At 49.2% G+C, this 27,554-nt stretch overlaps 13 protein-coding genes across 13 annotated transcripts; 4 read left to right on the forward strand and 9 right to left on the reverse strand.

Annotated features, from left to right (window-relative positions):
- Positions 1-383: 383 nt before the first annotated feature.
- On the forward strand, positions 384-1,623 carry FPRO_07196 (uncharacterized protein; the record flags this gene model as incomplete). The annotated part of the gene is made up of 2 exons (XM_031227806.1): positions 384-918; positions 980-1,623. The coding sequence occupies 2 exons, from the start codon at positions 384-386 to the stop codon at positions 1,621-1,623; spliced, it is 1,179 nt and encodes a 392-aa protein (XP_031078206.1).
- A 123-nt stretch (positions 1,624-1,746) lies between these two features.
- On the reverse strand, positions 1,747-3,233 carry FPRO_07195 (uncharacterized protein; the record flags this gene model as incomplete). Its single annotated transcript, XM_031227807.1, has 4 exons — positions 1,747-1,978; positions 2,038-2,405; positions 2,480-2,875; positions 2,946-3,233. 4 exons carry the CDS (start codon positions 3,231-3,233, stop codon positions 1,747-1,749), a joined length of 1,284 nt encoding a protein of 427 aa, XP_031078207.1.
- A 1,068-nt stretch (positions 3,234-4,301) lies between these two features.
- On the reverse strand, positions 4,302-5,000 carry FPRO_07194 (uncharacterized protein; the record flags this gene model as incomplete). The annotated part of the gene is made up of 1 exon (XM_031227808.1): positions 4,302-5,000. The coding sequence occupies one exon, from the start codon at positions 4,998-5,000 to the stop codon at positions 4,302-4,304; it is 699 nt and encodes a 232-aa protein (XP_031078208.1).
- Positions 5,001-6,984: 1,984 nt separating this feature from the next.
- On the forward strand, positions 6,985-7,693 carry FPRO_07193 (uncharacterized protein; the record flags this gene model as incomplete). Its single annotated transcript, XM_031227809.1, has 2 exons — positions 6,985-7,066; positions 7,128-7,693. The coding sequence occupies 2 exons, from the start codon at positions 6,985-6,987 to the stop codon at positions 7,691-7,693; spliced, it is 648 nt and encodes a 215-aa protein (XP_031078209.1).
- Positions 7,694-8,024: 331 nt separating this feature from the next.
- Positions 8,025-9,241, reverse strand: FPRO_07192 (uncharacterized protein; the record flags this gene model as incomplete). The annotated part of the gene is made up of 5 exons (XM_031227810.1): positions 8,025-8,344; positions 8,410-8,713; positions 8,779-8,844; positions 8,898-9,091; positions 9,139-9,241. 5 exons carry the CDS (start codon positions 9,239-9,241, stop codon positions 8,025-8,027), a joined length of 987 nt encoding a protein of 328 aa, XP_031078210.1.
- Positions 9,242-9,651: 410 nt separating this feature from the next.
- Positions 9,652-10,412, reverse strand: FPRO_07191 (uncharacterized protein; the record flags this gene model as incomplete). The annotated part of the gene is made up of 3 exons (XM_031227811.1): positions 9,652-10,008; positions 10,060-10,122; positions 10,233-10,412. 3 exons carry the CDS (start codon positions 10,410-10,412, stop codon positions 9,652-9,654), a joined length of 600 nt encoding a protein of 199 aa, XP_031078211.1.
- A 925-nt stretch (positions 10,413-11,337) lies between these two features.
- FPRO_07190 (uncharacterized protein) lies at positions 11,338-14,539 on the reverse strand (the record flags this gene model as incomplete). Its single annotated transcript, XM_031227812.1, has 3 exons — positions 11,338-14,099; positions 14,148-14,216; positions 14,281-14,539. 3 exons carry the CDS (start codon positions 14,537-14,539, stop codon positions 11,338-11,340), a joined length of 3,090 nt encoding a protein of 1,029 aa, XP_031078212.1.
- A 416-nt stretch (positions 14,540-14,955) lies between these two features.
- FPRO_07189 (uncharacterized protein) lies at positions 14,956-15,924 on the reverse strand (the record flags this gene model as incomplete). The annotated part of the gene is made up of 1 exon (XM_031227813.1): positions 14,956-15,924. One exon carries the CDS (start codon positions 15,922-15,924, stop codon positions 14,956-14,958), a length of 969 nt encoding a protein of 322 aa, XP_031078213.1.
- Positions 15,925-16,462: 538 nt separating this feature from the next.
- On the reverse strand, positions 16,463-18,400 carry FPRO_07188 (uncharacterized protein; the record flags this gene model as incomplete). Its single annotated transcript, XM_031227814.1, has 2 exons — positions 16,463-18,063; positions 18,112-18,400. The coding sequence occupies 2 exons, from the start codon at positions 18,398-18,400 to the stop codon at positions 16,463-16,465; spliced, it is 1,890 nt and encodes a 629-aa protein (XP_031078214.1).
- A 523-nt stretch (positions 18,401-18,923) lies between these two features.
- On the forward strand, positions 18,924-19,508 carry FPRO_07187 (uncharacterized protein; the record flags this gene model as incomplete). The annotated part of the gene is made up of 1 exon (XM_031227815.1): positions 18,924-19,508. One exon carries the CDS (start codon positions 18,924-18,926, stop codon positions 19,506-19,508), a length of 585 nt encoding a protein of 194 aa, XP_031078215.1.
- Positions 19,509-20,532: 1,024 nt separating this feature from the next.
- FPRO_07186 (uncharacterized protein) lies at positions 20,533-22,290 on the reverse strand (the record flags this gene model as incomplete). Its single annotated transcript, XM_031227818.1, has 1 exon — positions 20,533-22,290. The coding sequence occupies one exon, from the start codon at positions 22,288-22,290 to the stop codon at positions 20,533-20,535; it is 1,758 nt and encodes a 585-aa protein (XP_031078216.1).
- Positions 22,291-24,507: 2,217 nt separating this feature from the next.
- Positions 24,508-26,081, forward strand: FPRO_07185 (uncharacterized protein; the record flags this gene model as incomplete). The annotated part of the gene is made up of 2 exons (XM_031227819.1): positions 24,508-24,656; positions 24,707-26,081. The coding sequence occupies 2 exons, from the start codon at positions 24,508-24,510 to the stop codon at positions 26,079-26,081; spliced, it is 1,524 nt and encodes a 507-aa protein (XP_031078217.1).
- Positions 26,082-26,201: 120 nt separating this feature from the next.
- Positions 26,202-27,482, reverse strand: FPRO_07184 (uncharacterized protein; the record flags this gene model as incomplete). The annotated part of the gene is made up of 1 exon (XM_031227820.1): positions 26,202-27,482. The coding sequence occupies one exon, from the start codon at positions 27,480-27,482 to the stop codon at positions 26,202-26,204; it is 1,281 nt and encodes a 426-aa protein (XP_031078218.1).
- Between the last annotated feature and the right edge of the window lie 72 nt (positions 27,483-27,554).

A 27,554-nucleotide genomic window follows, 5' to 3' on the forward strand; every position in this document is an offset into this window, starting at 1 on the left:
GAGCTAATCGAGGAATGGAAGGGAGACCACTTTCCCATGTTCACATTCCGAGGCTTGGGGTCTGGACAACGCCATCGCGGCCGACCCTTCTTCTCGAGAAGCTTTGCGCTAGTGTATTTCTTTCGAACATGATTTGGTCCGTCCTTCAGAACAGGGGAATGGCCGTTTGCAGATCGCTTTAGAGGTTGCGAGTCCTAAGATTCTGGATTTTTAGACTGTGTTTTCTGAAGTGGCAAAACCGCATTCATATACTATAGGAGCTTTCGTAGGATATGTAGACCTTGAGCTGTATATAACGACTGCTGCTATGAAATTCCTCTAGTTAGTAGAACAGCACAGAAATTCCTTATCCCTCCTCAATCATCAGATCTTCACCATCCACCATGAAGACCACTCTACTCTCCGCTCTCCTTTTCCCTCTTCTGCCATCATCCGTCCTCGCAGCCGCCGACGACGATGTGACCTGCCAGACAAAACTTGGCAAGGAATCAGTCACAGATGTCCAGACTGTCACTGTCACCAAGACAGACAGTGTAGTCCCTACGACAACAACCACAGTTATTCCGACTGTGGTGAAGAAAGCTAACCAATGGTCAACAATCACGGTGTTCTCCACCAAGACTTTCACCGTCACTGGAAAAGGCGGCACCGACACTTTCAGCACTACTACCACGCTGTTCAAGGTGGCCACTGTTATCGTGACCGCTACTTCTACTACTACCAGCACAAAGACAGGCACAAGGACTTCAACGTCTACTACTCAGATTCCAACCACTGCTGGGTTTAAGTTCATCTCGGATACAGTCAACTCAAGGTCTCTGAATGCGCAAAAGCGTGACAAGCTGTTCCAGAAGCCCCATGCCCGGGCGATAATCAAGCCTGGGATAAAAGCTTTCAAATTCCCTTCAAAGGTTCAGTGTAAGTTCACTCTAGTGTACATTTCTATGTCTACGGACGATTGTCTGATCTCTTTGCACAGGCACGAAGCTTCTTCCAAATGCCAACACAAAGGTTGTCCAGAAAACTGGTACTCCAGTTACCAAGACAGTGGCAAGTATGCAGACAACCACTGTCGTCAAGACAATCTCTACCACCACAACCCTTATTCCCAAAGACGTATCCGTCACCAAGTCCTTCACTACTTCCATGAAAGTCACCACCTACTCCACCAAGTGGAAGACAGCAACAAAATCTGCCACCGCCACCAAAACAAAGGTAATCTCCGGCCCTACCGAATATGCAGCTTGCAAAGAAGCAAACATGTTTGGCCCCGACTTTAACAGCGCAAGCACAGGCTACTACGTTACCAACGTTCTCAACAACGGCCCTGGTATTCCCTCTGATTTCCAGATCGTCGCAAATGGCGCCAGCAGTCCTGAAGAGTGCTGTAGCTCTTGCATGCAGTTCACTGGCTGCGAGACGTGGAGTTTCCGTGCCGCTAACCGCAACTGTTTCCTTCTGTACCACGCCGGCTCGACGTGCAAGTCGCAGAGCAATCATCCTAACTACTTTATGTCTAAGAAAGGCGCTGACACTGGGGCTGGTTTCATTGTTGGCAATGGGAAATGTGGTTTCACTTATAGCGGCAATAGTGATGGCTCGGTGTTTGCCGTTGATCTTTAAGTTCCGAAATAAATCATTTCCTTTGTTTTAACACTCTGACATGGCCACAATTTAATAGCAAGAATGAATTGAATTCGCTCAAGTGTAACCTATCTACTTAATACCTTCCAAAGGAATCAGGACTTAAACGCCAGTTAGAACATACAGCTCTCCCGTAGAATCACTGGTCAGGAACAGCCTCCCGGATTTGTCGAATGCCAGGCCTGCCGGTCTAAAGCAACCAGAAGGGCACTTGGTATTGTCCGTATTCCACATCAGCGGCACTTCAGCTTTAGGATCATCAGATTCCGGCACTGGCTCGCCATTGGCAAACGCCACCTTGCTAAGGCGGTAGCCATCACCGGGGTTGCGGTTCCTGGAATCAGTTAGTGACTACTCGTGCAATAAGGTAAGTCTTGTCTTCCGGGCACTCACCAGCTTCCATGGAATGCAATGTATGCCGCACTACCATCAAGGAACTTGATGTCCAAGGGTGCAAGGTGTGATCCGAACGTGATTCTAGGAGCTTGCTTCTCTTGGCATTCCTCATCGGTGAAGCCCAGATCTGTCTCACCCTGGGGCGTGCCAGCAAACTGCTTACCAACCTTTGCCCCGCCTGGGTAATCCTTGATGTTGGAGGTGTCGTAGATGGAGAAGCATCCAGGATATCCATAGTTGGCACCATATCGGGCGCTGGAGGTGTCATTGGGAAGGCCGTGGAAGTTAAGTTCCTCGCCAGGATTGGTGTTATGGACATCGACGTCGCCGCGGTAGAGATTATCGACCGAGTTCTCGACGGACCACTGTATGCCAGGTTAGTTCGAAATGTCTGCCATAAAATCCAAGTTTCTGGCTGAAAAGGAAAGACTGCACGTACGATATGTCCTGTAGAAGGGTCTTCCGCCCAACCAACACTGTTACGAAGACCCCAGCCAAGTACCTCCGCCTCGCCATACACCAGAGGAGCTTCCGCCGCCAACAGCTCATCAATCTTGAAGACCCTCACCTGACTGCGCACAACATCTTTGTCAACAGTCTCGACATCCAAATTACCATCAGATCCGCCAGCCACGAGCAGCAGGTTGGGATTGCCAGCGAGAGGGATCGTCAGGGTACGGGTAGAATGAGTCGAAGTGGCACTCATACCCGTGATGACTGTCCGACGAGAGCCGACGGTGCCTTTCGAGGCATCGTAATCGTAGGCGTATACTTCGCTGGGAGTAGAAACGAGAATGGTTTTACCGTCAGCGGTCAGAGCAATGCCATGGTTCAGCTATGTTCACACAGTCTTGTTAATAATACATCCTCGTCGCTCAAGAACATGCGTGATTGGAGAGACGTACATTTGCGTTTGAGATCAAGGCGTCGTCAGAGTCGATGCAGACATCGAGGTCTTTGCCATCATCGAGGACAACTCTCCTTACGCCCTTGCTACCAGCCTCGGTGATCAAAAGGTTGCCCTCGGTATCGGCAACGAGGTGGCGAGGGCGCTGGAGGCCGGTGCGCAGGAGCTTGAACTCGACGCCATCAGCGGTAGCGATGCTGGCTGTGGGGGTGAGGTTGCATTGTGCAGAGGTGAAGCCGACGAGAGTGGCTCCGGCTGCAAGGAGTACCTGTACGAGACGGGTCATTGTGTTTGTTCTAACAAGGCGCTCGCTGTTACAGAAAGAATCCTCGGCTGTGCGAAAAGAGGGTGGCTAGCGAAGAATTATATATATTGAAGGGGGCCAATCACTGCCTTATGCATCACCATTAACATTCCGCTGTCCCCTACCATTCACGGCAACAAATCCATGAGTGACATCATACCATTCTTCCAAGACCGTGATGGGGCGAGAGTAGAAAAAGTCCCTACTCAATTCAAGACTCTATCCCGTACCGTATCCTTGCAAGACGTGACATCGCCCGGATATTGCCAAGACCGCCTTCCCATCCATTCTATAATGATTCTCCACTCGGACGGTACTAGAAGGGAAGCAAGCGGCATATGATATAAGCTTAAATGCTTATATTGCTAAGCTGTCAGCCACCCAAACCCCCGCAGCCTAGCGCTGTCAACCTGGCATCCAAAAGATATATCTTCTCGACTCAACAGGTCCGCATAAATCTGCGAAAGAATCATATTCGACAGCAATTTCTACAGGAAGCTGGTCCATTCCTTGCCTTATCTAACTTCTCTAAAGTTCGCAAGTTCAACCACTTGCCCGATAAGGTAGCTATCGGCCGGTGCTCCGATGACCCAATCAGGCAGGTGTCAACCAAGGCTCCGATGGATGCTTACCAATTAACCTTTTTGAAACCGGCTAATATCCAGTATGTCGATTATATTCCTGAATGTGAGTGTTTACTTGGAAAGACTTTTGTCGTCACTGTGTCCTGGGCAGTACCGTATCCTCTACTTATTTCTATCCCTGCAAGCAGATTTTTGAAGTAAATCGAACAGCGTAGCAAGTGTATTCCCATAGTGCACGTGGACTATCCAGTCAGGCCGCCCTCTTCACCGGGTACGCCCTCTTTCATACTCGCATTAATTGGGTTCTCCTGGCCACTGATGAAATGAACGCCGATACCGCGTTGATGGATATTTCGGCCGTCCAGCCAAGTATCCCGTACCTTCTTTGTGGCATTGTCTAGACCTTGGGCAACCGTGCTGTCGGTCGTTCCACTGTCTCATATTCCTATTTCCCCAATATAAAGACTTAACTATATGAGTTTGGTGAAAGAAGGCTGTGGAGTGACCGTTTTGCCTCAACAGCAATAAATGCTTGGATCATCGTACAATTGCACTCTGAATGCTGCAATAATAGACTCTTGAGATCCAGTACTTCGTTGGCCAGACCATTGCAGCGGGCCCGCAAGATCGCATTCTCCCCTTGCAATTTCTGCGTGTAAGCTTCTAAAGCCTCTGCTTCACATTGCTTGCGGCCTCGGTACTTGCGGGCAATGTTTCGATTCCTCTCCCGAATTCGCGATGCTTTATCTTGCATGGAATCTCGGTTCTGGCCGTCTTGCTCAGAATAGCCTTGCTTTGTGATAGTTGTAGTCTGCATGGAATGGGACTTTCTGTCCTGCTGAACTTTTGACCTTGTATTTGAATTATGATCTCGAGCAGGCCGAGCGAGGATCTGGATCCCGTGCTCTGAACATGCTGCCGCTGTCGACTCTTTGCAGTCAACTGAGCTGGTGACGGCTTCCGTTTGTACGTTTCGAGAATTATCCAACCATTTTTGACAGAACCAAGAATCGATCTGAACGCTTTCACTTGGGCCATTGATGAATGTGTTTGTCGATTCAAGAGTGTGAAAGCCGAAATGGATATCGGGTGGTGTTGGAAAGACAGGATACGCTGAGATTTGATGCCCTACATTGTCGACAAAATCAGACGTGAAGGAATCCATTGTAGTCACGACTTGACAAACCCTGTTAGTTGTCTCCCAGTGTACATTGGCATGAGAACTTCGCTTACTATGTCGTTTTTGAATATTTCTTGGCTTCGGGTTTGTAGATCAAGTAACCGCAATACTCTGTCCGCGCCCGCGCGGCCACTGCAGCCGTTGCTTTTGTATTCCCTCTATTAGCCTTCCCCACCAGCTGTCATGTTTTCTCTTTGCTTCTTTGAAGTATCTGAGATGGAACGTCACAGTAAGCGCAAGGGTTATGTCAGGGGTCGATGGTCCAGACCGCCGCCTTTGCCGGCTCGTCACTGAGAAGAGATCTGGATAACATGTTTTACCGTCATATGATCATGGCAAAAAGCCACATTTTCTTTCTCAACGATCCGATTTCCGAGAATGGATAGAGTCCGATGCAGTATGCTAACGAAGCTGAACTCCCGTTAGGAGGCTGAAGTCAACCAGGCACTCGGAACTCAGACAATGGTCGAAGGGCGGTCGTGGCGTCATGTGCATAAGCAGCCACATTCTCACAGGGGACTAGATAATTCGGCGAACAGAGCAATGCCGGAAGGAGGGGTTTAGAGTATCGTCAATATCGTGCCACCCGATGATTGAGAATCCATTTCTCACATGACCTCCCATTTGAACAATTGCTAGATAGAGATATGGTACCCAGGTTGTCGGCCTTACAACTCCGCCATACGAGACACTGACGATAGAATCTGAGAGAAAGTACAAGCATCTCAGCGTGCATAGCGATGTAACAATTATCCGTCCTACCGCTTGCCCCACGATACCAATTGTGCCACGTTGACGTAGCACCGGTAGTTTGGTGGCATTTTAAATAAAGTCTTACAATTTTCTTCAGTGGCTTGGCTTTATTATTTGCCTTGTTCTGGGAAATCAGCTACGCCTCCTCAGAAGTCGAGCTTCTGTTAGGCCGAGGCCTTGTCACTGGTTTAGGACTCAAGAAAAGAAACATTACAACAGGAATCGAGGGATGTGGCGTGCTGTGCCGTCAAAAAGCAACGCCGGACATAAGATCGCAGCACCATAGACGCCTCAAATGGGAATGGTTGTAAGCTTTACTATGGCTGGGAATGCACAGACAGGGATTGGAAGTGCGGCGGTCGGCGATAGAAAAACCTGGTGAGCGACGAGCATTTAACAGGTCGGCAATAGGTTGCTGATTGCTAGTGCCAAAGCTATGGTAGTGTTTAATTTGCACAAGGAACCCAAACAAGGTCAACGATCTGAGGCCAGATCTACGGGCTGAAAATCGACATTTGTTGTACGGCCATTTTTGCTGAATGAGAGGGCATTCCCAGACCTTGGCGCATGTTAAATTTCGCTCTTTAAGCTTTTAAACCCCGCTTCTGAGTGATGGTGACGCGTCTTATGGCCCGGTCTCGACCTCAGCCCAAAACAACAGATGGACTGGTCTAGACTCTTTCACAGCCAACATTGATTTGCTGACATGAAGTGACGGAATTAGCCGCGAGCCCGGCTCCCCGACGCCATCATGTTATCAAAACACGATAAGCATTGGGATATTGACCCTGTAGAAGGGTCGCGAACGTACGATCGATCGCCAAGTCTCAGAATCAGTCGACATGTTATGAAGTGCGCCACTCTCTCGGTACAGGGCTGGGTTATTGAACGGGATGTTAATTGTTGCGGGGCTTCAGTCACGGCGCACCACGAAAATGAGATTCATTTAACAGCCAGGCAGTGCCAGTTGTTTTGGAAGCTAAATCAGTAACAAGCCGATTTATTTGGCAAATAAGCTATAGAAATCGTTCAACCAATCCAACAACAAACCTGCCAACTACCAGATACCAGCTACAGTCCCAGATGACCGCCTCGCAATTCAGTCGTATCTCCAGCACCCTAGATCAAAGCGTGAATGACTATCAGCCCCTGGTAGGTTATTCACTACATCCTTACCGCCAGCTACCCACCACTACTTCCACTCTAGCTCTCAATCATGCCACCCATGTCGATCAACGACACGAAGCATTTACTGACTCTCACCAATCAGATGCCCCTTGGCCTAGTAACTGAGCAGGGTAAGTCGGCTCCTCTTTCCAAGCTGATTGTTAATGCTTATTCACGTGGTTTCGATAATAGTCACTGCTCAAAACCCCCCGTGGAACGTGGACGAGTACTCGTCTTCCGAGTATTTCTCCAACACGCCTAGCTCACCCGAGCTTGCTGATCATGCACAAGCATGTTACCCCTTCAACTACCTTACGAATTCCACGACACCACCAAACCACGACGTGAACATGATATCCCCGACAGAACATTCTTCGGCGAGGGAGCGACAGATCCGGTCACCAACGCAAATGATTCAGGTCCCACAGATGACCGAGACTCAACTCCGGGTAGCATCACGCAAGCCAAAAAACCGCCGATACAAGGTGACTTCGAAAACGCCAGCACACGTCCGAGAATGTCATCACCTTGCCGAGAAGCAATACCGCACTCGACTCAAGGCGCAGTTTGAAAGTCTTCTAGCGGCACTGCCGGCGTCCAGAACAAACACCCTAGCTGATAGAGACAGCACGCCAAGTTCAGGGCAAGTCTTAAGTAGGGGTCAGGTACTCGACCTTGCGCGAGAGCGTATTCTCGAGTTGGAAGAAGAGGTTCGAATCATGGGGAGTATTTTATCCAATGTGTATCCCTTAGCTTGATTCAATCCGATAGCTCAATACTCTGTTTGGTGTAGTATTGGTGCGTTCTATATCTCCAGACCCACACCCCAACTGCCTCAGATGAAACGCCGAACTCTTACTCTTTACTATTATCATTGGCTAGGCATACAATCTCTAAGGTATTGAGAATAGATTACATCACTAGTCTAGTCGTTTATCCGGGCTGAGCTGAACATGCATAGCGGTCGGAAACTGGTCTAGGATAGACAATCATCAGGTGTGATATCCCGCCCAGAAATGATTCAAGGGCTCCCTCGCCGACTCCATCAGTATCGTTCTAGACTATCCCTCCGAATTATACCACACTGCTCTAAAAGCCAGGGAAGTCAAACTTCTCCTCCGGCTCTTGGGAAATAGCACCCTCTTCGCGTTCCAATGACCCGAGCATACTGATATGCAGAGTGTGAAGCAGCGGATCCGCCTTTAACAGCGATGTCTGGGCAATGACATCTTGCAGATCCTGTTCTACATCGTAGTATCTGCCCCTCAGCACATCCTTCGCAATCCCCGTTGCGAGAGCTACACATGACATGCCAGCCAAGTGCGGCGAGCCGGTGAACCGTTTCATCCACTCTTCAAAGCGGGAAAAGACTTGAGGGAACTCTGCAAGTGCGGCATCATGGTGGCCATCTAGTGGCGTCACATGTTCCGTCAGCATATGTTATAGCAACTGATAGGACTCCATGTTCACTGACCTGCAGTCTTCATGCCTGAACGCACCGCGCCAGGGTGGATCGCGTATAAATTGATGTCGGATGATGGTGTAACTTCATCCACCTCGGCCTGTAGGACGCTTGTTAATTTGATCAAAGCCGCCTTGCTAGTACAGTAACTAATGTTGAACGGAAAGTCTACGGTGGCAGCTTTGGAAGCGATATTGATCACGCAACCTCTGCGTCTCTCAATGAAGCTTGGTAAGACCAAACGCATTAGCACTAGTGGACCATTGAAGTTAATGGCCATGTCTCGTAAGAAAAGAGCAGGATCCTGCTTATGGAACTGGATAAATAGTTTAGCTTAATTCTCGCATATTAGTTAGTAAATGTTCGATACCGGACACTTACCACGCGGATGCCAGCAACTCCGGCACCATTGATGAGCACATCGATATCGCCTACGGTGGAAACAGTCTGTTTACTTCTGTTAGTGAATATGCCATGGCGTACTGTTGGGTATGGCTTACTTGTTTCACCAGTTCCTCGCACTCGTTGGGGTTGCCGACGTCGCAGCGAGAATAATGCACTGCATTAGCGCCAAGATGCAAAAGATGATCCTTGGTAGAATCTGGCAGCGAGGGCTGAATATCGGATAGGAAGAGACGGGCGCCGGCAGTGGCAAAGCATTCTGCAATAGCACCGGCGATGGTACCAAGAGCACCTACTTGGCGTTAAATGGTGACAACGGTTCTTTCCCGAGACACATACCGGTGATGAGAACAACCTGTCCCTTTAGAGAGTTTCTGAACTTTGATGGGTGAAGGAATGGGTAGATCTCGTTGTGAATGCGGGGGGGCTGCTGTCCTGCCATGTTGACAACAAATCTGTATCTTGAGACTTTAGAAGATGGGTTAGTCTGACGACCGATAACCCACGTCTCAAGAGCCTAGGAGTGTATTTATAGTTGCTGCATAGCCTCTCGGGTGCTTATAGCTTCCGTTAGGTAGTAATGACGAAAGGTAGTCTTGCGCAAATTGGCAGCGCCTCCAGTTCCCCAACACTCAACTCCCCAGATCCGATACCATTCCGACCCGATGCTCCACCATCTGCACGGATTGGCTGTGATCAACAGGTAGAGTTTCGACTAGGACAATTCAGAACGGGTACTTACGTATATGGCTTGGAGCCTTCCTTATCTAGACGCGCTACTTATCTAGTCGCCTCGGGTTTGCCTCGGCCTTGACATTGCCGACCAAGATTATCTCCTCGATATTCTGCACATCAACCCTCCCTTCTTCTCAGAAGGGGGATAAATGGTAGAACCTTCTTGATCCACGGGAGAGCGTCTGGTGTCATTCCCATCAAGCATGCAAGATAGATATGGTCGTTGATAGGCGGTAATCGGGCTAGATTTCTCTCATCCTGCGAGTTAAAACTTCTGCTAAAGGCAAGCTCACCTAGTACATCAAAGACATAAAAGGCAATCATGTTCTTCAGATCAACATCTTGGTTGCTATCGCAGAAGTGATCCAGGTTTCTCCTAAGTTTCAGGATATGGCTGTCAACAAAATACTCCATCTCCTTGATGGACTGCATGGAGAAGGCATGGGCCATTTGGCGACGCCTGATGGCGTGAATCTGATATCTAGTATTAGTGGAACACCCTCGCATGGACAAAGCTTGGCATACCTCTTCATCTTGTGTTCCAAACAAGTTGGGATTGAAAGTCGTAAATCCATCATAAAACCCCGTCTTTTGTAGTTGTCAGCCTGCCTTGTAGATAGTGTTGACAGCGTCGGGATTATGAAACGACAGGTCATTTGGCCCGACCCGTACGACATCGCCATACTGCTCATGTAGACGAACAAGCGTGTGCGGGAGATGCAAGTTCCAAGATGGTAGGTCTTCCACAGGTTGGTGACCGAGGCAAGAGGAGGACCGGGGTACTTGGCTAATGGGTTGAAGTAGCGATAGTAGACAATGTATATAAGTACCAAGAAGCCGATCACCGTCGACGCTTGAAGAAGAATGGGCAGGCTCATGGCGCGGATGATGAAAGATGCAACCTCAAGTGATATTTTAGTAATGAAATGGATATTGGGCGAAAAAGCAAAATAAGAGGTTATAGCTCAAGCTTTTATAATTGCGTTGCACATCTATCCCGACTCATAGCCAGCCGTCACGGAAGCTCGGAGGCGGAACTTGCGTACTTGTACACCACGTAACTGGCGGGTGCATCGGATCTAGTGCAGCAAGTTTCCCCGCACAATCAACTGCCGATGATTTAGAGTTAAGACCCTTGAATCAGAAAAGGCATACAATGGAGACCTAGACAGCTCGTTACCAGTCTGGCCGAGGCCATTCAAGCACGGCTTGTATATCTTATCCTTGCTATTGGTCTTTACTTGATCAACCGCCGCTTTAGCCATTGTATAACCAGACTTCAGTCGTCTATATTAGGCATTCCCATCTCACTGAGGTTACTACTAACGGCTTTGAAGGAGAATTTGGATCTTGACGGGCCCCAGAATTCGGGAAGGCTTTGCGAAGTATCTGGCATAACTCGAGCTTTCTGAGTATCGCCGTAGATAAGCGTTGATTGATTTTTATTTATCTTGGAATCACCTTCGGCTGTCGTGTTACCGGAAGTGTTAGTATGGACAGGTACGGTAAGTGTATGTAGAGGGCTCGCCCTATTATGAAATATTAACATAACCTACTGCTAGGATCGTGACAACGCACAAGGTCGTATACGGCTGACTTTGCGGCATTTCATACACGTATATCGACAGGTCACCTGGAGAATCTCAACCTAAGACTATGCATGCTGTAAGCTTTTGGACTTGGTTCCAGGATGAGGCCAATATAGAGCTCTCCGGCTACCAAAGTGCAAATAAATTAATGAATCAACTACGTAGATACCTAGGCTATATTCGCAACGCACAATCTTTTAGGACAAAGGTGCACTCATGGTAGTCCGTCCGCCTCGTCTTCTGTCCCTGTATCCGGTCGCCCCTTCAGCTTAAAGTATCGCGCAAAGAACATAGAGTTGGCGGCAAGAATAACAGGGACCACGCTGACCATCTCTCCCAAGCCAGCATACCGAGGCGGAATCCTGAACTCAACCCAAGCGCCGCTAGCCATCGTGATCGCAAGGATATTATAAACAGCAGACCAGACAAAGTTGAAGTACATGCGCTGGAACGAGACTTTGCTGATATCAAGAAGGAAAGGAATGCCTTCAAGACCGTTCAGAAGCACGACATCTGCTGCACCCTGGGTCACATCGCTGCTTGTCAGGCCACCTCCCATTTGAGCGCCAACGTTAGCTTGAGCTACAGCAATGGCGTCATTCGTGCCATCACCACAAAAGAGAACTCTCCTGCCTTGTTCCATCAAAGAAGCGACGTAGTCTCTCTTCTCAGGTGGAGTACGCTCACCAACAACATTCTCAGCTGGAATACCAACTGATGCTGCAACAGCTTGGACAGCCTTGATTTGATCTCCGGAAACGAGATGAACGTTGATGTTGCGCGACTTTAGCTCAGAAATAACTCGCAATGCTTCGGGGCGGATCTGAGCTGAGAGGCCAAAGGCAATGAGAGGAACAGAGTCGCGAGTAATGACAAGAGTTGTGAGGCCACCATGCTGAAGGCGCGACACATCGTCCAGCTCATCAGCTCCAGTCCATCGAGCATTTCCAGCCCTGAGGGTTGAGTCGAGGTAGTCTGCTTCGACTCCAGCACCTGGGACAACCTGAATATTGACTACCTCGGGCATGGCCTTGATGGACTGTCCTTCTAGATGCTTCTCGACGGCAGCCGAGACAGGATGCTTGCCACCAGAAACAAGAGCTTTAGCCAAAGCGAGGTTACTTGCCACATCTCCGCTAAGGTTCACCTGCTCAGTTACAGCAAGCTCAGCCTCAGTTATCGTGCCAGTCTTATCAAAGACAACATCGGTCGTCTTGCGAGCTCCTTCGGTTGTATCAGCCGATTTAATGATGACACCACCTCGAGCGGCTATACCACCAGCAACGACGAGAACCATGGGGACTGCAAGGCCAAGGGCGCAGGGGCATGCAACTGCTAGAGTAGCTACTGCATAGGTGATGGCATTTCCAACGCTCTTCCCGGCGTCGTAGTTAAGGACCTCCATACCGCAAGCGATCCAGATGACAAGAACAAGAATAGCCACAGTAGCCATGGCGGGGACAAACCAACCAGCGACTTTGTTAGCCAGGTCTTGAATCTCAGGTCTCGACTTGGCAGCTTCCTCAACGAGCTGAGCAATGTCGGTGACCGTGTTCTTCCCAGGAAGACGCGTCAACTGAACAGTGACTGTACCATCTCCATTGACAGTACCCGCAATCAGGTCACTGCCCTTGTGCTTGACAATAGGAAGTGTCTCCCCTGTAAGCATAGACTCATCTACCTCAGTCTTGCCAGAGAGGACGATACCATCTGTAGGAACTCTGGAGTGAGGCAGAACCTTGAAGACATCTCCATACTGAAGGAGACGAGCGTCAATCTCACGATCGCCTTCCTTTTCGGCGAGTACAGCAATGTTGTTCTGCTTAGACCGGAGAGATACGGCCGAAACAGCCTGGACCCGAGCAAAAGCAGCGATGAGGCGACCAACGAGGATGAGGGTGATGAGCATAGTGCTGGTCTCGAAGAACTGACCCTCATCAAGAGGTTTACCTGCCATTTCGAAGCTGAATGCAACGACGGAGTAGACGTAAGCAGCGGTGATACTGATGACGACGAGCATGTCCATCTCGACTGTTCGACTGTACCAAACAGCGGAAATAGCAGGGCGGTAGAACTCGGGGATGGCGATGCACTGAACGAGTGTACCGAGGATCAGCGAGACAATTCCCTCGGTTTTCTTGTCAACTAGGTTCTCGCTCCATGAGACTACTGCCACGGGGATGGTGAGGGCAGCGGCAAGGAGGGTCTTTGTGAGTTGATCCCAGAGACGGCGGCGGCTGTTTTCGAGTTGAGGATCTCCACGGGGTTCAGCCATACCATTGCACTTGTCTTTTATCGACTCCAACAGATCTCGAGCTCCGATGGTAGTCGGCTCATATGACAGACGAACTGTCTTCTTGTCAAGCGACTGCACATCCGTCACACCCTGAGGCGGATTGTCGATAAGCTCCTTGCTTTGCGAAGTCATAGCCAAGACATCGAGGTAGTAATTCCCGCCGATGATCTTGCTGAGCATGAAGCCACTTGCCCCAGACACAAAGCTCAGAACCTCCTCAGCATTGGTGAAAGATGCATCAACGTCGAACTCTCCTTTGCCCATGACAAAGTTGACTTGAGCGTTGGAAACGCCAGTCATGCTGCCAAAGATGCGGAGCAACTTGTCTGCGCACGAGGTACAGTCCATACCGCTGACAAGAAACCCAACTGTCTCAAGATTTGCAGCGTTTTCGACGTCGACCTGCTTACCACCTGTTCCAGAGGGCTTGAACGCTGGTATAACAGGTGTAGCCTTCTTCTTTCCATGTCTGCTTCGATGCTTCTTGTGTCGGGTCGTTCGGGTGCTCATGCAGCATGTTTCGAGGGACGTCATCCCCTGTTCGATGGCGCTTCGGCAGATGCAGCGAATTTGTTCGAGGTAGCTGCTGTACTGGTTGAAAGCAGCTTCTAGATGGGTACCACAGGCTGCGTCGGTCTTGTGAAGGCCATGGTCGTGTTCGTGGGGTTGGTCTTGTGAGCCTGTTTCTGTTAGGTATCCAGTGACGATGCGGTATGGAGGTAAGGTACCTTCGTGGCCTGGATCATCGTCACAGGCTTTCTTGCACTCGAGGGCAGCAATGGCATAGATGCATTTCTCTATGATAATCACTGGTGTTAGAGAGCGTGGCAAGACATATTGGCTAAGTTTAAGGGGACTAACCGCTGCAGTGTTCCTCGCTGCCACAGCAAGTCGAGGCCTGAGAGGTGATACTGGAAGCATCGGAGTGATCGTCGCAGCATCCTCCATGTTCGTGGCCATGATCCTCGCCATCAGCATGAGCATGGCCATGGCCATGTCCATGAGAACCACCGTGCTCAACTGCAGGAGAGTCGCTGCCATGATCGGTATGCGCATGGCCATGGTCTTCCAAGCTGGCACTAACATGCTCAGCCTTAGACCCGCAACAAGATGCACCCATGGTTTCGAACGGTATATTGTGGCAAGGGAGTAGTGGGAGTGGTAAAGTTGAATACAAGGGGTGATTTTAGAGAATGCAAAAATTAAAAGAATTCCAATTTTATTAAATACTCGAAACATCGTGAGTTGCAATTCATGCTGAACCTGTTTCTTTGTGTTCCGCGGATGGCTCCACCACCGCTAAAGTCTCCGCGCCCCGTTTCCGCGCCGCGTTCTCCTCGCTAAACCGTTTTAGACTGCGAAACAGGAGGCGCGGGGACTTTTCCAATCAGTCATTCTGTGCGACATGATGAGGATGCCCTCGTGATTACATTTACGTCATTGGCAGAAGAGAGAGAGTTATTGAGAGAGACAAGGCATCGGGTATATTGCTAAAACTTGTCAAATATTCATCAGTCATAATCGTGTATGCAATCATCATGCCGAGATGATTCTTTGCGCCTCTGCTATCGCAGCCTTGACCTGGTCTACAGTCCTGAAGCATGCACAAGCAGTCGTCATGTCAACTTCCTTCGGACACACCTCAGTTGGATGTTTCGTTGTCGGTAGTGACTCTGTATTCGAGCAGCTCGTCCCCGTCTCGCAGTTCTCGTGACCTTCGGTATGGAGCTGACTCTGTCTCGTCGCCAACCCTTCACCCAGTTTCACAAGACAATCCAACTCCCCTTTCAGACTTGCCTGTAGAAAAGCGATGTAACTTGGTCCTTCGAGGGAAAGCTCAACCATATCCTGAGCATCTGGCTGTTGTCCGACGACAAGACGGATCGGTGTACCGGATACCGAGGACTCGGCGGTTTGCTGCTTCTGTGCGTAGAAAAAGTCGCCGTAGGAGGAGCCAATGCTGGATAGAAGGGAGCCCAACAGATAGACATTCCGTGATGTACGTGGGCTCTTGATGGATTGGAAGCAGACTGTGCATTCAAGGATGGTCCTTGCTGATGCGAGAGACTGCTTCAAGACTTTGAGGGTCTGGAATGTCTCGAGCGAGCTCTCGATATCCGAGAAGTGCTGATTAACCAGCTCGATGCAGGAGCATTTTTGAGACGAGAGTCCAGCTGTCGTTATGTTCTCGGTATTCTGAGATGTCGGCGTCATGTCCATCGCCTTTTCCGCGGTTCCTGGGTACACCCCGTTCTGGTCCTGTTGCATAGCCGCTCCATTAAACAAATCCGACGGCAACGCTTCCTGTCCCTGAACATTATCCTGCTCTGTCGAAAAGCCCATGTCAAAAGACGGCAGCGGCGTCCCCAAATCATCAAGAAACTGATCCATAATCCCAGCAAAATTCCCCGTATCCATAACCTCAGGCGACGCAGCCGTCACCGCCACGCCATTCGCTCTATACCCCAGCGGCTGCCCCCTCCTCGGCCTCCCTATAGTCCTCATAGGAGAGTACTCGCACGTCAAAGCAAAGTGAGAACATCGTTCGCATAAAGGAGTGTGGCGAGAACATCGGACTTTTCGCTTGCCTGTACGTCATCAGCTGATGATTACAAAGAGGGGAAGAGGGGAATTAACTGACGGCATGGGTCGCAGGCGCGGTGCTGGCTCTTGTCACTTATACTTTGAGGGTTCATGCCTACTAGACCTTTAGGGAGCAGATCATATATAGTAGCGTGTCGTGTTTGCGCTGCTGGTTGGTTTTTTGGCGACAGGTGCGGCCATCAAGGTTCTCTGCCGAGGTCTTTTGCCAAGGGGGAAAACCTGGGAATTAAATCCACACCGCGGGGCGGGGCGGAGACTTTTGAAGGACATGATTGGTGGTCTGCTCCACTTGCTACAACTGTTTTTATAACGTTCTTACCCTATAATTCCATCCCCTATCTAATGTCAAATTCTGATACCAAGCTATAATGTAGTTTAATTTTTAGCTATACTATATAACTATTTAATATTTAGCTACACTTTAACTAACTTAATTGACTTAAAGACTTTTCCCAGGCTGGACTTCTGGCAGCATCCCAGCCTTGATAAGTTCATCAATGAGATCCAACAACATACCATCACATCCCTCAGCGGCCATAATCCTGACAGATACCGATAGATACTCTGCATGCCTGCTAATGCTGCTATGATACCTGGCTTGACCAATTGGAATAGAAAAATCCGGATTTCCAACCATTGGTGAGATGAAACCCGTATTCAGGCCGAGCAGAACCCCTACTAAATCACCAGAACCCATGGCGCTGCCGTAATCGCTTCTGTATTCAGGTGCAGCATCCCTGAAAGTATAGAGCATAAGACTTTCTGAACACGTTTCAGAGTTCTTAGGGAGCATGACCTCATCCCACCAAGTCTTGAACATGGTCTTGTTTGCGATTGCTTCGTCAAGCAGCGGAGGAAGACTATCAGACCAGCTCCAACTTCCATTGGTGGAGGGATTCACGAAAGGTACACGTCCATCGTACGCGGCTGCATAGTCCTTGAAGAATGGATCTCGGACAAGGCGAGTCTGTTGTTTGGCCGAAATCACTGCCCATGTCGATCCAACAAACTCCTGCAAGTCGCTTGGCGTACCGGCTGGGTGACTGCGAGACCATTCTTCTGTATGATTAAACGTTGAGAGGTCGGCTGATAGAAACTCGACTAGCCTATCAACGAATTGAACGACAACGCGGTCCGAGTCTGAAAGGTCGGCATCCTTTGTTGAAGGAAGGTCGTATGTAAGAACTCGTTTCGGATATCGCGTATAATTCGTTGTGAGATTCGAGTACATGACCTTGCAAGCAGTCGCCCAAATCTCTGCATCGCGAGCCAAAAACCCAGCTGTATCAAACTCAGGTCCCAGCGGTATAACCCGCGACAAGTCCACCAGACCATGCGTCGGGCGGTTCCCGAAAATTCCGTTGTCCTCGGCTGGTACCCGAATAGACCCTCCCGTATCGGACCCCAAAGCTAGATCCAACCAATGGTAGGAAGCGATACCCGCCCCCGCTCCGGACGAGGAGGATCCGACTTCTTGATACCCGTCGCCTCTGGGATTGAACGGAGCCTGGTAGTCAATGGCATCTCTCGCATTTTCGGGTGCGGCGAATTGAGTCGTCTTCATTTTGCCGACCAGGACGGCTCCGGCATCTAGTAGTTGTTGTACGGCGGGTGCAGTGCCATTGGCCTCGGGGTAGATATCATAGTAGGCGCGGCTTCCAGCCCCAGTCTTGAGTCCAGAAACGTCATAAATATCCTTTACGCCGATACGCACACCAGCGAGCGGATAGTCATCACTTGGCGGATGGTAAATTCTCGAAGGAACACCCACTGTAATGGATGAGGAGCCAGGGAGAGCAGCGGGGAGTGGAGCGAAAGATCCGCCCGAGAGGGGTATGACGCCTTGGGTGAAGGCACCTTGAGTATCGAGATAGAGGCGGTACGGGGTATGTAGGGAACCTGTCGATGGGTTCAAGATGTAAGGACCGTTGGGAACGTTGAAAGTGTAATCAATTTCTTCCCACGACGATGACATGTTCCCTTGATATTGGTAGTTAGATAGACCGGGGACATCATCCGAGTCTTTCTTAACGTAGATTTCTGTAACTGTGAGCGTAATCTTCTAATTTTGAGAGATTAATAACGCACCTTGTAAAAACCCTTTATTGAAAACATCATCCTGAGCAAGCCAAGCCTTGATGGTGTCGTTGAAAGTAGACTCATCGAAACGATTATCTATTGCCTCAAAGAGCGTCACCGGGACAAATCCGAAATTACTATGGTGATGCAGGCCAGAAGATGAGGGGAGAACTCCCACCGGCTCAGGATCGACGAAGTAATAGACACCATTGACAGTCACGGTTGCGCCAAGGTTGACAAGGCCGGCACGTGCAACCCCATAGAAAGCTGCGAGGGTAAGAAGTGATACAACATACATTGTTTGTACTGCTGAAGCTCGATATCTCATTTGCAGTTGAGGTGAGTGGTTGGAAGCGTCCGGAGTTCTGATAATGAGGGCGGTCGAGGTAAGGCGCGCGGTTCCTTTTGAGACATTTGATTGGCAGCTCAAGTTCCACTTGCAGTTTCATAAGGCAAGATCTCAGTTGGCACTATGCCGAATCTGTGTAAGCTTAGCTCTTGGATTATATCAATAGTAACAGCAGGATTCTCAATTCTCAAGGAATTTCAGGACTCCGAGGGAAATGCTGGTTAAGCTATCTAATCGGAAATTGCGCCTAGATAAGATATCTCGTGGTGCAGATCTGGATCCTTCATAATCACTAACCCCAAAAGCGTAACGTGGCGGGGTTAGTAGCTAAGGAGCCGCTGAATAAGCAGTCAGCAATGCGATGTAAAGTCGAGTACTTAAACAGGAACCCGGGCTGAGGTAAAAGTTTTATCAGGATTTTTATAAATAATCTTACTCTTTACTCTCTCTGTTATATCTCTCGTTCATCATTATGTCATCTGAGCGTCGCTGGGATCAACGCCGCTTTCGCCTCGAGGAGTCGACGACCCTCAACAATGGCAAGCGCACTATTTTTATCGAAACCATGACTCCCGGAACCACTGTCCCGCCTCACTACCATACACGCTTCTCAGAAACATTTGATCTCATCGAAGGGTCTATTTCTGTCTACAAGAGCACTGATCCCGATGTGGAAACCTTGGAAGCTTCTGCCCAGCCACTAGAAGTGGGAAAGCCTCAGACTGTCACGCCAAACCTCTTTCACAAGTACCTCGTCAATGATGACGGAGGTGCTGTTTTGCGAGTCATCCTTGAGCCAGGCGATGCGGACTTTGAGAGGCTGTTGAAGATCATGAACGGGCTGGATGCAGATGGAAAGCTGGCGAAGATGGGCGACAGCTTGGTGCTTATGGCTGTTGTCATGGAGCTTAGCGACGCTCATCTTATTGGTCCCGCGAAGGGTATGTTGGATGGCGTGAGAAGAAACCAGAAGGATGAGATTGAGAAGCTTAAGGCTGAGTTATTGGAGGCTTATGATACTGAAGAAGCGTTGCAGGGGCTCCTACAAGGGCGATAATAGTAGCTTGTAGCTCTACCCATTTATCTGCATCACATATCGGCAGCTTCAGTTGCCTCGACCATATCCTCCTTGAGAATAACCACCGCCGTATCCCCCTCCATGTTGTTAACCTCCGCCATAACCACCTCGACCAACGTTATAGGCACCACCACTACCACCTGTAGAACGAGAATTGGCCATATTAACAGTGATACGAGGTCCATCAAGACTAAGTTTTACGCTGTCAGATCATCATTCCAAAAACCTGACTCTCAGAACTTACTCCTGATGATTTAAGGCGGCAATTGCATTGCTGGCTTCCGTTGGATTGCTATAGGTAACATACCCGAAGCCCCGAGAGTTACCAGAGTCACGGTCCCGCATTACAATCTGCTTAGTGGATTAGTATCTTCACTAGATCCTGCCCGATGTAGAGTTTGGAAGACATGTTGGCTTGTATTATTATGGAGGGATTGATCACAATGTGTAGTATTTCGCTTTTGTCTGGGTTGTTTGAGAGATAGCCTCAAGTGAGAGAATGGGGTTTTGCCATTCTTATACCCAAAGTTAGGCCAACGACATATTCCCCTTGCTTACATTTGTGACATTGGGGCATTCCAATCGCCCGAGTCATTCGCGTCATCGTGCAGAACACGGCACAGTGTCTTTGACCTGGAGCCAATATGTCTTATAGCGAGGTATAGTTGAGCCAACAGTTAAGCTCCTTCTAGTCTATGTTCGGTTAGCCAGATGGCCTCGCTCTGCCTCCCCTACATGCCTCAGCCCAGCTGGGGACCGACTGCAGATCTTCAACTATCGTGAATGAGTGTGATGACAGATTTGACTATCACAACCCCTCTCAGAGTCAAGATTACGGCATGGCTGACATCCAAGAGCTTGATTGCTCCGAAGACCTGATGTTCTCAATTCATGGGTCGATATCATAACTAATCACCACTCACACAAATGCTTCACATATTACGCAATTATCCTGCGAAAGAATATTAAGTTATGGTAACATCCGTCGATTACAGAGGTATGATTATACTATTGAAATGGTAGCCCAGCCAGCCTTAGTAAAATGAGGCAGTAATGAGCATTGGACAGACTCCTCCTTTTCTTTCCAGGCAAAGTTTACCACTGACGAGGCGTGATTCAGTGCGTATTCTCGCAGGCCCGAATCAAATCCCTTCTCCATTTCTGTAATACCTTCGATATTTCCACGCTTTACCTCTCCAATGCCTTGACTGACAATAGTGTTGCTGATCATGGGTCCAAGCTGAGACGAACAACTCCAGTCTTCTTGCCACATCCCAACCCTGATAAACTCGCGCTGTCCAGCGCAGAAGCTCTCTTCGAGAACAAGTCCGAGGCCTTCAGTATCGTCAGGGCTAAGCTTTTGGGGTTCAGCCGCATTCTCCTTGCGCAGGTACAGCGGGGCAAGGAAGTAATGCAAGGATGTCTTGATCGGCTTGCTGAAATTAACCTTTATTTCTCCGTACTCCCTTCGACCGTTGGGAAATGAAGCAAGCTGTAATATGTCAAAGCCCATTGATTTCAACTCAATTTCGTGATGGAGCTGGAAGTAGGAGGGTAGATCTCCTTCAGGTGCGAAGCCACCAAACTCGACTGGTATGAGCAAACACCTTACATGTAATATGGCACGTTCGATGGAAATAGAAGGGTCGGTATCGACTGGTAGAAGGGTATTTCCACTCAAAAGAGCAAGCGGTCTGAAGATATTGGACTCGAAGGAGTTCGGATCTGTCCTTGAGATCTTTGGTCCGTCTGTACTGAGATAGACTGATCCCGAGAAGCTAAGCCAAGACCACGAAGGCAATACCATAGGAGGCAAGTCTGTATGGGATGGCTTAGGTCTGTGCGGTCGATCTTTTGCTTGATCGGACTCCCATAGAAGTCCGGTCATCCAGTTCTCGAGCCAGATACCAACGAAATAAGTATCACCAGTCAGAGTTGAGATGACTTTTGAAAGCCCTGATATAGCAACGATCCTATCTTGTTCGTACGTCAAGTCTTGTTGGCTATACTGCTCAGCTATCAGACTCCAAAATAGGCCTTCGTCGTTGTCGGTCAGTGGCTGGAGCGGCAGGCGGTTTCCAAAGCTTGAGAAACTTTCTGGGCAGGCTTCTCTTGACATGCAACTTCTACTGGATTCGCCTTGGCACTCCCAGTATAGCTGATCACTACCAATGCACAGGATGCGCCGTGAAAGATACCTCTCTTGTAAGACCCAGGCTCTCTTATTGATAGGCGACTTATCCACGTCAAGACGATAGTCATTGGTCTTGTTCTGTACAACAAAAGCAAACTCTTCTGCTTCGTTGGCGATGTCATTGGCACTCCTGATGCAGTCCTCACGATATGACTTTGGTGGATGTCGAGCTATTCCACGAGGTCTACGCTTTCGGAAAGCAGTGGTTTCTCCAAATTGCCAGCATATCATGACTGTGAGAAATGCATACCGATATACATCCATCATCAAAGGTGCTTCGTGGCTAAAATCAGCACCATTATCATCTTGGATGATGCACAGAGAGTCAATCCAGAGACAGCGTATAGGGAGAGCGCGGCAGATCTCCAAAATATCTTTGTAGCTTTGGGGTAATAGCGCATCTGGTTGAGGATTCAAGCACTCTGCATAGTCCCTCGTTAGGAGTGTTGGTGTATCTGCAGTCCAGCGATGTGAAAGCGCAACATATGGAACCTTAACTTGTTGCGTCTCAAAGAGGCACCATGTGGTTGAGTTGCTGTCGCCAAGGTCTAATAGCCGCGTTGGCATTTTTGCTTCTGGGGGCGATGTGGCACGGTCGAGACATGCTGGGTGCTCCTTATCACAGATGCTGATCCAACGGTTCGCAGCTTGGGCAGCCGATTGAGGGGTATGCTCAGTGGGCAAGGGAGCCTCGACTTCAATCTCTATTTGGGACTTGGTAAGCTCGTATAGATGGACTGCGGAGGTTGATACTTTAACCTACGTTCAAAGAACTCTTTTCTTGTCTTCCAGAGATTAAGGAGCACCATTGGCACCTTTAACCCCTGGCCCTCTACAGAAACTGTGACAATATATGCAAAGCTTTTGGGGTTGTATGTTGCCCTTTGGATATCCACTCGGAAGTCTTGGACAGTCTCCTGATCTGGCGAAGCGATAGGCGAGGACCTCATGTTCCGCCAGATTGTCCAGCAGATGGGGCAATCAGCCTCCAGAGATTTCGTGAAAGACTCCCATGATAGATGCAGAAAAAGGTGACTTTTTGGGAGACTAGGGCTGATGAAGACGATTTGCTTTGATGGGGAAACCTCGTCAGTATCTCCAGTAGGACCTGAGGAGGGGAAATTAGGTAAGGCTTGCTGGCAGGGTGTGCAAAGACTCATGGTAACGACAGCATAGTTCTCAGTCTTTGTTCTTGAACGTGGAGGTCTTCTTCTGACAGTCGGGGCGATTGCTACTGGTTGTTATGATTCTGTCAAGGATGGGTTGATTCTCTAACTAAGTGGGGGCGTTGCCTGTGTTGCGTGACGTGGCTCCAACAGTAACGCAAAAGCATGGCATGATCTGATATAGGTACATCGCGGCAGTAATTGGTAGAGAGAGGCATTGTCTTAGGCGCGCGCTTAAGAAGGGAAATCCTTCTATTCATTCGGTTTGACTTGAGACCAGGATTATAAGTGCTCTTGTCATTCTTAAGATACTTAATAAGCTGCTGAGTACGTTCCATTCTTTCTTATAGTTATATAACCGGTACGATGACACTTTTCCATCGGAAAGAATTGCTCTTCTTATCTGTATCTAGATACTATCGTTTATCGATAAGCCGTATGCTGTATAACTCCAGCCAATTAAATACTTCTAGACTGAATGCACTGGATATAAGCATCTAGCACATACTGGACGGGAATGCGGTGACATGCCCAAATCGGCCGAGTGCGTTACAGAGGATTGCCTACCCTGTATCATAACTGAAGACTTAACTGGCTAAGTAATACGCAATCCGATACAACTGATAGACTGTTACTTAGGACTTTCGGCCATTGATTGTTCCAGCAATGGGAATGATAGGCAAATGATCTGAAACTAATAAAAATCGAGATCGACACTGGTAATGCATCTTTGCGAACGACACTTCGTGAACCCACAAAAACCACGCGACAAGAACAAGCATTGTCCTCTGGGTCTAATCTGCAATTTCTATTGGGCCCAGTCTTTTTAAGCATAGATTACTTCTATTCTTTAATCTTGGTACTACTACGAGTATTCACAATCCATTTAGTAGCCTCATCCAAGATCGTCTTGGCATACATTCGAACAACCTGACATACCACGATGTCTCTGTATCGCAATCTTCGGATCATGAAATTTCATCCCATCTCCTCTCCATGCAGAGTCATCCACATGCTCGTACCTCGGATGCATCAACCCAAGACCAGCCCTGTCCTTTTCAAAGCATCTCACACCGGCACGATTCCGCATCGACTCCTCCCCCGGACATGATGATAAAAGCAGCATAGCGCCCTCCCAACCATGTCAGCTGAAACCCCGCACTACAAATCCGGCAAACAACCCGACCTTAACCCATGCTAACAATACGCGGGTTGCCCTTCTCCTCATTAGCTTGGCATTCCTCTCATACCATCACCACCTAGCTTAGCAATGCCGTCTTGCGCTCCAATCACGAGGAAGCGCTTCTATGGAAATGTCACGCGCTGTTAATGGGCTGGTGTCTTAGCGTGTCTTCGGCATTGTTTCGTGTTTTTTCGCGAGGCAGGCGAGGTTACATCCTGAGTGCCCCATTCCCCATGGGGACCTTTTACGCTAAATGCATTGAGTTCTGGGGATATGGACTCTGGGAACGCTCATCATTGGAGCGCGAGAAGGGCGATGCGACTCTGTAGCTCCAAGCTTCTGGGTCGTTGATGAAAAGTATTAAAATCTCTTGAAATCCCCCCTCCTGTCGATCACTTCATACCCATCAGTCTGCATATCGTTGAAGCAGTCATCATGAAGCCCAAGGTTTACCAGTTCCTCGTCGGAGTGTTTGCGTCCTTTGGATCGCTGCTCTTTGGCTACGATTTGGGTGTCATCGCCCAGGTCATTGCCTCGCCATCTTATCATCGGGAGTTCGACACTAGTGACACAGCTGCCGACACGTAAGTTGCCAATCGCCGCGTCGAGACTGTTTGGACACTAACCTTTGCAGTGGTGCTGTAGTTGCGCTCTTCACCGCTGGTGCTTTCTTTGGTGCCATGTTCGCTGGACCTACAACCGAATACACCGGTCGACGATGGACTATCACCATTGGTTCTATAATCTTCACTCTCGGAGGTGCTCTCCAGACTGGAGCCCCAAAGATCTCATACCTCATGGCTGGTCGCTTCCTCGCCGGTCTTGGCGTCGGTTTCTTGACCATGATCATTCCTCTGTATCAGGCTGAGATCGCACATCCTTCCATCCGTGGTCGAGTCACAGCTCTCCAGCAATTCATGTTGGGAATTGGAGCTCTTGTCGCTTCGTGGACCGGCTGGGGCACATTCACAAACTTCAGCGACAACCGACAGTGGCGAATCCCCCTCGGCATCCAGATCATCCCCGCCGTTATCCTCGGTGCTCTCATCTTCGTCTTCCCCGAGTCTCCTCGCTGGCTTATGGACCAGGGTAAGCAGGACGACGCGCTCAAGACCCTTGCCCGCCTCCACTCCAACGGCAACGAGGACGATCCCTGGGTGCGTGCGGAGATCGAGCAGATTCAGGAAAGCATTGCCGACGAGCATGCCAACGGTGCCAAGTCATACCTCGAGCTTTTTAGGGATGTTTCTTGCTTCCGTCGCCTTTTGATCGCTTGTGGCCTTCAGGCGTCGATTCAGATGACGGGTGTGTCTGCCATTCAGTACTACTCTGTTACTATCTATGGACAAGCTGGAATTGGGCCTGGAGATGCGCTCAAATATCAGGCTATCAACTCAATCATTGCTCTAATCGCCCAGGCTCTTTGCATTGCCTTCATCGATCGATTCGGTCGCCGATGGACCCTTATCTGGGGTAACTTGTTTAACATGCTCACCTTTATCATCGCCACCATCATGCTTGTTGTCTATCCTCCCGGTTCCGGCAGTGCTGCTCAAGGCTGGGGATTCATCATCGTTACCTGGGCATACAACTTCTCCTTCTCAGCCACCTGCGGACCTCTCTCCTGGATCATCCCGGCCGAGATCTTCGATACCCGCACCCGAGCTAAGGGCGTCTCCCTCGCGACCATGACTTCTTTCGCTTTTAACACAATGATTGGCCAGGTGACTGGTATTGCAATGGGAGCTGTTGGCTGGAAATACTACCTTGTATTTGTCATTTGCAACTTCACAAACGCCCTCTGCGTCTGGGCTTTCGTTCCTGAGACCAAGCAGCTTCCTCTGGAGGAGATGAACTATCTCTTCACCAACGCTCCTTGGTTCATTCCCTTCGTCGACAAGAGCGAGTATACTGCAAACCTTCAGGCTGATCTCGCTCGCAGGGCTGAGGCTATTGATGAGAAGCTTGCTGCTCAGCATGAGACTGGAGAGCACGTTGACAAGATCTAATGTGACATTTTGGACGGATTGGGTAGTTAGATGCAGCTCCTGGCTTTTCATCAGCTAGAACTGGCAGTAGACATATCAATGCAATATAAACTATTATTAATGCTTATGCTTATAGCAACGCTATGGTATACTGTCGCGGCTCAAATGCCGTTTCACCTCCTCTGCTCTATCGGCCCCAATAAATCTCCAAGCGCCCCCCGTCTTTGTAAAATCTAGTATACTTAATTTCTCAGGAACCTTTGAAACTAAAGACTCGAGCGTCTCGTCACCCTTGGGGATTTGAGTAAAGAACAAACGATTCCATTGCTTGCCGGTTCTCTCCTCTTCAACGCGTCGTCTTCTTTGCGACTCTTCTAAAGTGCTCTTATGAGCATAAACCTTTTCGATATTATGTTGCTTGATCGCTTGAGTAACTTTGAACCAAGCCCGACGTGACTCCCAAGGGGTTTGCTCTTCTACGGGCGCCACCTTGAGAGGTGAGATTGGGATCTTGTCGACGTGAAACTCTTCGAGAGTTGTTTTAGCTGAGTCTTCAACTTTGATCTCGCCGGTCCATTGGCCTGTGATACGATATAACGGATGGTCCTTGTCATTCGGAGCAAATACTTCAGCGACGACCTGGTTCTTCTGACCGTACCCGAGTCTCCCTTTGCCGTGAAATCCAATTTTCGTCAAGTAACCGCTCGAACTGGCAATGTAGGCCGGACCCTCCATCTCTGGATATGGGTTCCCGGTGGTCACACCCTTGACCAATATTGTTGGCATCGTCATGAGACTTTGCTCATTATGCTTATGGTCTTGGATAATTGCACATCCTGTTGGACGCACGGTGACGCCATTGACCAGGCTGAAGGATGTTTCCTGACCCGCGAAGCCAATGGATGACATGCCACGCTGTTTGTTATATACAGAGCATGCTGTGACAGGCGGATGGTGCGATACTTGCTCAATCACCAGTTCCGACTTTGACCCAGACTTGTCGGAAAATGAGCCGAGGAATAATTCACCAAGAAACGGGTTCAGTGGCTTCTTGGCGGCGTCCGGGGAGTCCGCATTGACGAGCTGCTTAAGACTGCATATGTAGTTCTTTGCCAGTAAAAGAGCCCTCACTCCAGCATCAGGTTCATCTGCAGGCTGAAGAAAGAGGTCATGATGACAAGCCCAAGCAGCTGGAATCTCAATGGCTGATCTGGGAGCGAGGATGAAGGGAGGAGCAGTGACATTTGATAGGTCCCCTTTGACAGCGGCGAAATAAGTGAGCACGTCTTTGAGACGGAAGAGGTTTCCGGAATCGGTGCCGACGTCAGCCATTGATCTTGGAGAGAATGGTGGTATATCCGATGGGGATGGTGTTTCTGGTGGTGATGCCAAGGATGTATCTGGTTCGTTAGATTGATGCATTGTCTATAACAAAAACAGCTCGAACAATAGGTTATTAAGATGAACTGAAAGACAGCTCGTGGAAATAACGGG

The sequence above is a fragment of the Fusarium proliferatum genome (genome assembly GCF_900067095.1).
Source record: "Fusarium proliferatum ET1 genome assembly, contig: FPRO_scaffold003, whole genome shotgun sequence".
Taxonomy (NCBI): Eukaryota; Fungi; Ascomycota; class Sordariomycetes; order Hypocreales; family Nectriaceae; genus Fusarium; species Fusarium proliferatum.